The following is a 13123-nucleotide window of genomic DNA, read 5'->3' as shown; positions in this document are numbered from 1 at the left end:
TTCAAATAATTGGTGGTCCTCATTGCACATAACCATCACATACATGTAGCGTACACAGCGTAAGATGCAGTCTACTTGATAATGTTATCCCGGAACATAATTGGTCAGTTCTGCAAAGGATAGAGTGCACCGTAACATGTGTGTTGCTGCCTGCAAAGCTGCGTGTGTATGTACAGAATGTACCACGAGGGACACAAATTAGTCCTGTAGTACTATAAAACACAGTTAGACCTGTTTGCATATTTTTAAAATTCATTGTCGTATATCATATTGTTTCCTTTTTATATTTTACTTGTTCATTAGTAATGTTGTATAATATTTTTGTAGCATTTTAATAATAATAGTAATAAAAGTTGTAAAGCGCTTTGTGGTTTCTTACGTAAATTTTAAATGCAGTTTAGTAGTAGTAGTAGTAGTAGTAGTACTTACGTCATCTGGACCTTTACAATACATGACCCCATTCCATTCTCCTTGTATCGTTAAGAATGGTCTTCTGTCTGATACATGCCTGTACACACAGAAAAAAGAACAATTATCCAGTAACTTACTCAGTACAAAAATTAAATCTAAACCAAAAAAGATTGTATTAAAGAGTCTGTTGCTCATAGAGGGCAAAATAACAAGGTACTGTATTACGGGAATGTTTTGTGAGGTTTTTAATTTCCCGCTTTTCATGGTTAACTTCAAAACCGTGAATTTGAGAACAGCAATAAAAATTGTTACCCATAGGCATAATACCATAAAAATCTTTACAGTACCCTTGCAATATTTTTCCATGGGCCAAGCAAACTTTAACCCTAACCCTGCCAAATCCATCACCCCAGGGTGTTTCGCCTTCAGTGTCACAGGGCAGCAGCACATACACCCCTCCATTCAAACCACCCTTAGAGGGTTAGGGTTACCTTAAAAAGGTGTGACTGTTTGCATATGCTGGTCGACTTTTAGCCTCCCATTATTTGAAAAGTCTCGCCAATCCTGGACAAATCAGTTTTGATTTTTGAATGAAAAAACCCTGAGATATCCCCTTGCTGGACAAGCCTGGACAAAACTCTGGACATTGATTATTGCTATAGTTGGTACTGATAGTGACTTATGAGACTTTAATAATAACATTTAAGTACACTTACTGGACTTCAGCTGAGAGCCTATTCCTCTTGCCGCCATAAAATGGCTTGGTATGGAAGACAATATTACAACTATACCCGCCTTGGCACATTGGATGCTGCATTTACCACCCATCTCAAAACCACGGTATCGTCAAGATAGACCGCCCAGTAGCCATTGGGAAATGTCGCTATATATTCCTCCTCGTGGACTAAATCTGACACACACGCTATAAGAAAAACAAAGAGAACAAGACAATTAGTTTCAAAATAAGCAGAACCCATTTTTTCACATGAAATGCAATATTTACCACCAGTAGCTATAATATAGTGTACCCAACTAGCTTAATAAAACGGGACAAAATTGATAAAATGTATGATGTTTATGGGGTCAGTCCATGTCGAAACAGATTGAGTGTACACCCACCCTCTTGGATTTTGCTCTCCTTTGGCTCAGGGGTACCTTTCATGGATCCCTAGGTGAGGTCACAAGAAAAAATTCAAATTCCATTTCGCTTTGAATGGCGGGCAATCAAAGTTTGGCGACCTCGACCAAAATTGTGAATTTAAGGGGTCCAAATGACAAAGTGCTCTCTTTGAGGGCACTTTCTTCTTAATTGAATCAGTTGTGATCCTCTTTTTGAATGTGGTCACTCACTGGCTGTGTCTGAAATACCTAATGCCAAAAAAGATAGATTTGAATTTCGTTGGGATTTCAGAGGGGTCAAAATCAGCACTTCAGTACTGTTCAATCAAATTATCTTGATTTTGAAGGACCCATGATAATGTCACAGTGCACTTATAGGTCCTAATTATGTTCAGAATGGATTAACCATATGCCAATGTCTATGAGCAATTAAAAAAGAGAAATTTCTAGACCCCTACAGAATTTTAGGCCACCCCTAAAGTGGTTCAGCCACAAATGGCACTTAACGTCAGCAAATTTTGACCCCTAATAACTTTAGGTGTACACCAGATATGAATTTCTAGTCTTTTGCATCTGAAAGAATGTAGTTTAATGTTACTAGGAACATAAGAATTGTTTTGTATTTTTTGTGTTTTAGTATTAAGTTGACGCTTTCAAAAATAGTCATTTTTGCCTAACATACCATGCATACAGGATACGGTACAAAATGCCAATTTTAGTATGATATTTTTTATATTTTTGATCACTTTATAGCCATTTGTATTATTTATCCTGATATTTCAAGTTGCTCATGAGTCAAGTAATAAGAAAAACTACTTTCTAATCCTCTGTATGGATTTTTAAGGGGTCAAAATGCACTTCCTGGCAACGATGCACATGCAAAGTACAGGTTATGGGGTCAAATTTTCAGAATGCTCCCAATTATGTCAAGTAATATATCAAATTACTCGTATGGTCATGAGGATTCCAAAATGTATAGTTTGTTATGTGTCAGACCTTTCAGGAGGGCGCTATGACGAAAAAATGTTCATAGGTCAACGACCTTTTGAAAGTATCAAAACACAAAAATACAAAACAAATCTTATGTTCCTAGTAACATAAGACTACATTCTTTCAGATGCAAAAGACTAGAAATTCATATCTGGTGTACACCTAAAGTTATTAGGTGTCAAAATTTGCCGATTTTAAGCGCCATTTGTGGCTGAACCACTTTAGGGGGCCTAAAATTCTGTAGGGGTCTAGAAATTTCTCTTTTTGAATTGCTCATAGACATTGGCACATGGTTAATCCATTCTGAACATAATTAGGACCTATAAGTGCACTGTGGCATTATCATGGGTCCTTCAAAATCAAAGATAATTTGATTGAACAGTATGAAGTGCTGATTTTGACCCCTCTGAAATCCCAACGAAATTCAAATCAATCTTTTTGGCATTAGGCATTTCAGACACAGCCAGTGAGTGACCACATTCAAAAAGAGGGTCACAACTGATTTAATTAAGAAGAAAATGCCTCTCAAAGAGAGCGCTTTGTCATTTGGACACCTTAAATTCCCAATTTTGGTCAAGGTCGCTAAACTTAGATGGCCCGCCATTCGAAACGAAATTGAATTTGAATTTTTTCTTGTGACCTCACCTAGGGGTCCATGAAAGGTACCCCTGAGCCAAAGGAGAGCATAATCCAAGAGGGTGGGTGTACACTCAGTCTGTTTTGACATGGAATGACCCTATGGGTTCCTCTGTTAAGGCTATTTCAAAAACTAACTTGAGTGAGCTACTGCACATACAATTTTCTTGTACTACTAAAACAATGATCTTGGATGAGTGTCTCATGTGGTAATATATACCGCATTGTCTGTAATTAATTTTCAAAGTATCAGTGTTTTCACCAGTTTTAGCAATTGGAAACATATATTTTTGTTTGTAAAACATAAATTCATAACTTGGAAGCAAAACCAGGCTCTTTTCTAACTTTTCTAGTCCCTACCTTTCGTAAAAATTTCTTTGTGGCATTTATTTCCATTGCTTTAAATCAATACGCATTTTAGGTCAATAATGAAATCTGATGAAATAATGAAACATGAAAAAGTCACCTCACCAACCTGGAAAAAAAAGTGACGATAAACTCGGAATTGACTTTCATGGGCCTAAAATGCAACGCCCTCTTGGTGTTTATTACAGACAATACAGTACCTGTATACAGCATACATACCTTGACCAACCATCTCTACTCCAATAGAGAGGCCTAAGAACTTGGATTTAGTCCAGATGTGAGCGTTGAATGACATGCCTTTTTTCACATGCTCTGCATAGAAGGCTGAAACTGTAATCAAACCAAACAGGCAATAGATTTAGTTAACCCCATTTTGATTGGTCACAAAAGAGAAACATGTATTTAGCCAATCAGAAATATGGTAATATATCAAAGAAGCCACAGATTATTGTGCTTTACAGAAAGCCACTGACAACTATATATAATGGCCCAAGACCTCATAAACCATTTTTAGCATTGGTTAGGGATGTATCTCTATACAGACGCAATACCCTAACCAACCTAAATATAGATTAACCATCGCAACTTACTTGGCGGATGATGTGAAACCTGTTCTGCTACAAATGTGACGTTGTGTTCACTAGCCCACGGTACCGGACCATCTTCTAACAATTCCTGCAAACAAACACACATTAATTTTGACTGTTTATAATCAACTGAATTTGTGGTGCAATTTGAAAATGGGAGTATGACATGTGATGGACTGCTATTCAGGGTTGCCAAAAAATTTCAGCCCGAATCGCGGGTCAAATAATCGAAAAGTCGCCCAATTTTTCTCTTTACCATTGGTTTCTATGGGGCAGGAAACTATCGGAAGTCGCAGGAGCCAATGTTGAAAAGTCGCCCAATTTTTTTCTTAACCATTGGTTTCTATGGGACAGGAAATTGTCATAAGTCGTGGGGAAAATCTTCAAAAGTCGCCTAATTGGGCTACCAAATCGCGGTCTGGCAACCCTGCTGCTATTCATATAAAGAGTTTATGATCCACAGCCTCATCCTCCCAATTACACATAAAAGGTTGTGATATTCATACTCTCAAAAACCTATCACTACATTAATGCTTGTGTTCATATATTTTTCTTAAAATTGTCTGTCGACCGACAAAAAATTATACTACTATATACGTACACATCTTCTGCTCTCCCAATGGTTATTTAGAATTGGGAAAATGAACCATGAGAATATACTATCCTATGGAGGGGATGTTAAGCCATCAGTCCCGTGTATAGGGAGTCATACCTATATCAAGTATGTCTTGTGTAAGAGATTGTCTTGTGGAAGAGGTGATACATTTTGTCATTCTGTAAACAAATCTAAATGATGAAAAATGATGAACACAGGACTGTTTCTTTCCATTACTATCATAATTTGAAAAACCGAGTAGCTGAGGTGTTAGCTCAATATGCCAGGAAAATATTTGAACTGATTCCCCTATGTTGACTAAATAGGCTGTATTTTTTGCCAATGAGGGTCAAAATTAAAGGCAGTCGATGTTCGCCATCTTGGAAAAATTTGGTGTACCAAACTGCCCATCAACTGTCAATCAAAATATGGGATAAGTTTGTTTCACTATTGAAGTAGTACGCACAACATTGTAGTGCACACATACGTAAATTTTAGGCCAAGCGTTATGTGTACCAAACTCCCTAGCAACTGTCAATCATGTTGCCGTGAAGTGACTTAAATTTTTATACAGAGATTGAATACGAGTGTCATGGCCCTGCCTATATTGCAATCAGTTAGAAAAGAGTAGGGCGATACAATCTGGCATAGTTACATCCAAACAGAGGCCCATCAGCATTGAATAACCCTAACCGAACCAAACATAAAAAAAACCTCAATTCACGAACCATATACATGCGCAGGTATCCCACACGACGCGCGTTTGCATCATCATGCTAACAGTCATATGGCCACAGAAAGCTTGGCGGCCAAGGTAGAGACCAGTGGCAAGGTAGGCCGCACCCGAGAAAAAAAAAATTTCTCTTCTTCTTCTTTCTTCCTTCTTTACTTCCCCTCGCCAAAAAGCAACTGGAGCATTAGGGTTAATGTCTACCCTATATTACTAGAGAATTCAAGCTTTGAATTTGCACACGATAGTTACGCATTCAAGGCCAGAGTCCTTTGCTATCGTTTTTAAGTAGATAAGTGTTGTCATTCTTTGCAAGGCATGTAAAATATTTTGATATTTAAATTCGGAAATAGCTATTTGGATGAGTCAACTATATCTTTTAAAACAAATGTTGCTTATTTTGAACAGTCTAAAATTGAGTGCAAGTGCAATGTTAACAACATTTTTGATGTGCTCGTCATGATCAGCTGTGTTCACTACGTACTCACCGACCTTCCATTGCTTTACACAGTGTCATGCTTCATCGATTTTTACTTAATTTCGATAGCAAAGGCCCCTAGCAATAGGTGAGCAAATTTGAAGCTAGACATCTCAAGTAACCTCTATAAAGATGTCATAAATAAAATCAATCCAATTCCTTTTAAATAATAAGCTTACCTCATTTGCTGTATTCCTTTCATTCACATCATCTAAATCGGCTTCATCTAGATTCCAAAAGCAACTAAATGTTTCCCCCAATATGGGGTTATAAGGCTTCTTAGCAACGGCGCCTTTCCTTCCTGCATGAAAAGCTGATAAATACCAACGAACGGCTTGCAGCATGCGCTCCTTGGGGTCGTCTAAATCTGAAATTCTGTAAAAACAAAGGCAAGTTTAACCGTAAGTGCACTGCCGGCCTAATTATCGGCTTCAAAGAACTGTTTTGATTGGTTATAAAGAGGGGTCTATCGTATATTGAGCCAATCAGACATATGGTAAGAACAGACAGTAGGACTATGGGGATTAAGCTTAAAATTGCTAAGAGATCTAAAAGCTTGAGTTTGATTGGTTACTCAGGTCACATTATATCAAGTAATTAACCATTCACAGGCATTGTAAGAAATTTGCTATTTTCATTCACACAAATGGAATTTTAATGGAGGGATATGCAAAAATTTCTTTTATATTTTGTCCAAAACGGAAAAAAATATCCTATCAATTTTTCCATTAACTTCAATTAAAACTGCATTGTTATAAAACAGAAATCAAGATCAGATTTTCATGTGAGACCAGATTTTGTATTTTCAGTTAAAGACTGAACCCACCGGGGATGTGTGGATTTCAACTGGAATCACCATATTCTGTACTTACGTTGCAAACAGCTCCGGATGAGCAAAAAAGTCGGCATACATTTCTAATAGTGATCGTCTTTCTAATATAAAAGTTGGAAGCACGACTCTAGTTAGATCCATTCCTAGACGGACTTGAGACAGTAGATGTGTTATCACGCTGCCATGCTCCTGACAATCCAGAACTGAGGGAAAAATAGTATGCATAAATTATGCAAATGAGCTACTTAATTAGCATATTAAAAGCACAACTCCTCTAGTTAGATTCATTCAGTCAGACATGAGGCCAGTCGCTAATGAATTCAATCGGCTTATTGTGTAATGTGAATCTCAAAGAATCTCAAGTATTCTCGCTCGCTTAATCTGTGCACCAGGCTGCGATAAATCGCCTGTCCGATAGCCTGGGCAATCAACTTTTTTGTCGGGTATATTAAAACTCTGAAGAGCTGTGTCCGATCGGGCAAGTCCGAGTAAAGCTTACGGAGTATTTATGTTAAACTTGGCATGATCACAGAAATAAAATAACAATAAAAACCAAGTAGCAAATTTCTGGAATCGGTACTTGATGCTAAGCACGGATATCCCACACCAGAACATGACGTTACGTGACATATTGGTATTATGCTATAGTTTTGTACGACATTAATTTTGCAGACTGTAACCTGGCGAGTAGGCTTACACTTGCTATGTTGTTACATGGCATACAGTCAGTGGACAAACTGTGATCCTTAAGATTGATTACTGAATGGGCTATTCCGTTTAAAATCCACACTACCCCTGTGGAATATTTAACTAAAGTCTTCCACAGAGGGAGTAAGAGTTTCAAATAGAATAGACAATTGGATAGCTTCCATTTGAAATACTCACTCTGGTTGTGGAAGATAAAAGTAAAGCCACAATACAGAGGGAGTATGGGTTTCAAAATGATTAACCTTGACAAATTACATTTGAAAAACATACTCCCTCTGTAGAAGATATTTCCAAAATCTTCCACAGGGGTAGTGTGAATTTCAACTAGAACAGCCCATTTTTTGCATGTGGCCACTCACATCCCTGCAGTACAGGATTATGTTTGAGCAGGCTTGCAGTGATTTTCTTGAGTATTTGGCATGATAGCTTTGTGCCCTCCTTCCCTTACAGCTTTCAGCTTGACACCTACCTTCATCGTCTGAATCTGCTACATCTTCAAATATAATGTCTTCTTTCTTGTTCATCTTGGCCATCCTGCCATCGCTTTGGCCACCTTGAGATGGACTGTATGTGAAAAATACAAAATACTGTCAAAATGGGCTGTTCGAGTATGAATTTCAAATGGGGTTACCTGAGTAGGCTATTCCAGTTGAAATCAACACCCCCCATGGAAGACATAAGCTAAATCCAATGACGTAGAAAAACATAGATCGCTGAGCTCGAGCTGGTACGTTGCCGTTTCATTGACAATCACACACTGAATAAGCCATTATGAAATGAAGGGACCTAACAAAATCAGCATCAAATACAACTAAAATGGAAACTGAATTTACTCTAGCATGTATGGATTAATAAAATGAAATAAATTACTTGTTTTAGCATATTCAACTTTACTGTGTACCATTTTTTTATCAAAAAATTGCTGAATAATAAAGGCAAGCACGCTCCTAAATCTAGTTCATTCGCCCGTTGCCATGCAGCGCTACAGGAACGGCGACTGAAGGTGAAATTTCGTAAAGTGGTAGAGTTGTTTAGCGTGGCAACACTGATGAAATACCAGATTCAGGCGTGTTTGCCTTAATAATTCAGCAATTTTTTTGATAAAGACAATGGTATACTGGGAAATTTAATGCGATTTAATACATGATTTGTTCAACTTTGTGATCTATACAGCACCCAAACCAGGACCCAAACCTGCTTCACAGATTCGGCGAGCAGGGCACTCTATCCTTTCTACCTCATTGGCTAAATCTCTCACACAGGGAGTGTGAATTTTAAATGGGGTTACCTGAGTAGGCTATTCCAGATGAAATCAACACCCCCATGGAAGACATAAGCTAAATCTCTCACACAGGGAGTGTGAATTTTAAATGGGGTTACCTGAATGGGCGACTCCATTTGAAGTCTATACTCCCTTTGTGGGAGATTAAGGTATTGTCTTCCACAGGGGATATATGGATTTCAACTGGAAGAACCTGCTTACATTTGACACAACTACAGAATTCCTACCGCAACCTATGATTAAGATTAGGCAAAAATAAAAGTTGTTTGCCTGTCCTCGTCTGACCGACTGACCGACTCGGCAGTCCTGACAGTCTCGGCAGTCCTGACCGTAGAACTTTATTTGAAAAGGGTTTTGATATTTTGTGTTATCATTCTCAGCGTCTACACAAGTAACACACTGTTGAACTTTAAAATGCAGTTTTAAGTCTGCCAGATATGCATGTGTCAAATAAAGTAGGGTTTACTGTGAATTTGTCTTTGGTTGAGAAATTCTGTGGTTAGTGAGTGTTTTACATACAAACAAGTACTTCATATTATTTTTGGTACTTGAAAAAAAGATAAGAAAGAAAAAATAAGAATGAAAAAAAAACTTTTCCCATCCGACCGACCCAACTTCTGAAAGTGATCGATGGACAAGCAAACAAATGATTTTTCTTTGGCCTTAGGGTAGAGGGTAATTGTAAGAGTCAGTGATAAAAATACTGATGTTGCATGTCAATCAAACTCAGAAACGATTTTTTACGAGTTGTAGATTGAAATAACTGTTAAGACGGTGTGCCTTATGATTATTTTGCAATTTTAAACATACAAACTGCCTCAAAAGTTAGGTCTTAGTAATGGAAAACTTTCTTTCCAGAAGGCACATGTCAACAATGTCTAGGAAAGTTTTTTTTTGCCTTGTAAAAGTACTGTAATTTTTCACCATTATCTGTGATTCCTTTTCCCCGATGAAGGCACCAAAATTAATCAACCTTCCTTTTACGCACTACTAACCAATCAAGAGTCATGGAGGGTTTGATTGACAGTGACGTCAGACGCAAACTAGTCTTTTTAATTCAGCCTCGGATTATAGATTACAGTCGGCAGTAGTTCTGGAACCATGGGGTGAAAGGTGCTTAGAGACAGGGTTGCCAAAAGATTTCAGCCCGAATCGCGGGTCAAATAATCGAAAAGTCGCCCAATTTTTCTCTTTACCATTGGTTTCTATGGGGCAGGAAACTATCGGAAGTCGCAGGAGCCAATGTTCAAAAGTCGCCCAAATTTTTTCTTAACCATTGGTTTCTATGGGACAGGAAATTGTCAAATGTCACGGGAAAAATCTTCAAAAGTCGCCCAATTGGGTTACTAAATCGTGGGTTTGGCAACCCTGCTTAGAGAGTAACTCAATTTCAAAGGCATTATGAAATAAGCACAAGCTATTTATAATGGGCTATTCCATTTAAAATCCACACTACCCCTGTGGAAGATTTTGGACATATCTACCACAGGGGGAGTATGAATTTCAAATGGAATGAGCACATTAGGTAGCTCCATTTGAATTTCATACACACTCTGAGAAAGATTCAACCAGAATCTTCCCCTGAGGGAGAGTGAGTTTTAAACAGAGTTGCTAATAATGTTAATTCCATTTGAAATTCATACTCCCCCTGTGGAAGATATTTCCAAAACCTTCCACAGGGGTAGTGTGGATTTTAATAGCCCATTTATGAAAACCATATCCAACCTATGCTAGTTGTTCAATTTGGTGAGTCAGTTAACCATTTGGATGTTTTAACAATTTTTATATTTTAATTTTAACCATAGACTATAAACAGACTAAAGCACCAAGTGGAAAGTCAAGCATTTTCTGCTAATGAGAGCTAACTGTTCCATGAAGTGCGACAGCTGAAACTATGCCCACTCAGCATCTGTTTACCGTGAATTTGTCAAAGCGCAGTCTTGACATTTTTCGCATATATATGCAAAGACGCGCAAGGCCGTGCTAGCACCAAGGAGATGCTACAATTGTCATTGCAAAAAGAACAGGGACTTTCCCTGTTTGGTGCACTATCTGTGACTCTTTAACCCCCTGGACACTACTAATCATCCAACAGCATTTTTGATTGGTTGATAACTTGAAATGCTCATTTCAATTGCCAATTATGACTACAATCCAGGAAAAAAAGGTTGGCACAGTTTGCCTGTCTTTTGGTATATCTCTGCCCCCGCTCCCCCAATTCAATGTTGGACCAAGCCATGTTGTCAACAGGTCCATGAGACCCTCCAACATTGAATGATGGGGAGTGGGGAAGGGTGAGATATAGGGGGGAGTCTGTACTTCACATATATTGCATGCATGTTTCCCTCGCCTCCCCAATTTTAATAGGGCACGCATTTCCATTGTTTAGTGCAGGTGTGCCAACTATTAATTTCCTGGGTTGTCGAATCAATTCCAAAAATATGCATCTAATTTCATATTTTGGCTTGTAAAATAAAAACCGTTAAAGGTATGGCCACCAAATTTTCAGGAAATAATTCTCACATGCATATCAATATATGAAATTAATATTAACAAAAAATATTGTGAAATAAGGTATAAGTCAAAAGAATGTTATATAATTGCCGATTATTTTCGAAGTTTAAAGCTATGATAACTTGTCCAAAATATGCATCTAACTTCATATTTTGGTTTATAAACTGAAAACCATAAAAGGTATGACCATCAAATTTTCAGGGAGTAATCCTCACACTCATATCAATATGTAAAGTTCATATTGATAAAAAATATTGTGAAATAAGGGATAAGTCAAAAGAATATTATATGATTGCCGATTATTTTCGTAGTTTAAAGCTATGATAATTCTTCCAAAAATGCATCTAATTTCATATTTTGGCTTATAAAATATAAAGCATTAAGCATATGGCCACTAAATTTTCATGGATTAATCCCCATATTCGTTTCAATATGCACAAATTAAAATTAATCAAAAATAATATCGATAATCAATTATTATCGATTATCGATAATCAATAAATCCTTTTTCAATATTCAATGTTTAAATTGTATAGGCCTCACGCAACCAACAAAACTGTATATCTGCAGTAATTTGAAAATATGACTTTCTCCTAAGTGCTATAAAAGCATCATTTTTTTACCATTTATATGCACATCATATCTCATGCAACCTGAATGAACGAAACTTGTTTCCGGTTTGGATTGTAACACCTTAAAATTCACATTTTTCGTAAAAAACAGTTCAAATATTTTTTTCTGAATTGAAAAATCTCTCATGGTATATAATGACCATAATAGGCATTGTGATTGGCAATTTCAAACTTTTTTCAATTCAATCATCATGGCCGTGGACACGTGATGCTCTGTTTTGAAAGCCATCCGAGTTTCCATTTCGACAAACAACTCGGTGCGGCAATTATGGTGATATTTGTACAGTGCCGTAAAATAAAGGTAGAAATACAGAAAAAAAAAAGAAGGACGGACATTGGCAAAAATTAATATAATGATGAATATAATATGATGAAGGATATTGCAAAATAATAACAAAAAAGAAAAGAAAAAGAAATCTAAATATATTCAGGGGCTCGAACCCGTGTTCCAATGCGCCTGTGGCAGATGCCGTATCCATTGAACCACAGAGCTGTGTTACTTCAACATGCTTAAAACTATAATATAATGCTATTCAAGATGCATGTATCTAAATATCCGCTCTACAAACGGTATACAGTCAAACAAATCACACTTTTACGGCATTTGTTTCATTAACTGAATATTTATCATATAGCAGGTGTTGGCTGACAATGACATTGTACTCCACATTTATTTCAGTTTTGGGCCGGGGTGAAATGACTTTGGGACAAAAAGCGAAGCGATATACACGTTTGTATAAATAAAAAGAAAGTAATATTATATTAAAATTCTTTACTCTTTAAAGGCGTGTATACCGTCCGATTTTGTCCCGTAGTAATTTATCCCGGACAAAAACTGAACTAAATGTGAAGCACAATGTCAGCCAACACCTGCTATATGATAAATATTCAGTTAATGAAACAAATGCCGTAAGAGAGTAATTTTTGGACTGTATACCGTTGTAGAGCGATATTTATATACATGCATCTTGAATAGCATTATATTATAGTTTAAGCCTGTTGAAGTTCCACAGCTCTGTGGCGCAATTGATGCGGCATCTGCCTCAGGCGCAGTGGAACACGGGTTCGAGCCCCTGAATGTATTTAGATTTCTTTTTCATTTTTATTTTACAATATTCTTCATCATATTATATTTGTCATAAGCCAATGTCCGTCTTTTTCTGTATGTCTACCTATATTTTACGGCACTGTACAAATATCATCGTAATTTCCGCACTGATGATGTTTTTATATAAACATACGT

The 13123-nt window shown here is 37.1% G+C and overlaps 1 protein-coding gene across 1 annotated transcript in view; it reads right to left on the bottom strand.

The window, feature by feature from the left end:
• The window catches only part of LOC140146019 (oxysterol-binding protein-related protein 9-like), an 83452-nt gene that overhangs the window by 8170 nt on the left and 62159 nt on the right, over positions 1–13123 (bottom strand). The window contains 10 exon segments of the mRNA XM_072167758.1: positions 430–508; positions 1128–1206; positions 1209–1245; positions 1247–1273; positions 1275–1333; positions 3742–3852; positions 4113–4197; positions 6092–6287; positions 6785–6947; positions 7922–8016. Of these exon segments, the coding sequence (XP_072023859.1) occupies positions 430–508; positions 1128–1206; positions 1209–1245; positions 1247–1273; positions 1275–1333; positions 3742–3852; positions 4113–4197; positions 6092–6287; positions 6785–6947; positions 7922–8016 (931 nt within the window).

This window comes from Amphiura filiformis, chromosome 2 (genome assembly GCF_039555335.1).
Source record: "Amphiura filiformis chromosome 2, Afil_fr2py, whole genome shotgun sequence".
Classification (NCBI taxonomy): domain Eukaryota; kingdom Metazoa; phylum Echinodermata; class Ophiuroidea; order Amphilepidida; family Amphiuridae; genus Amphiura; species Amphiura filiformis.
This window is presented reverse-complemented; position numbering and strand designations above follow the sequence as displayed.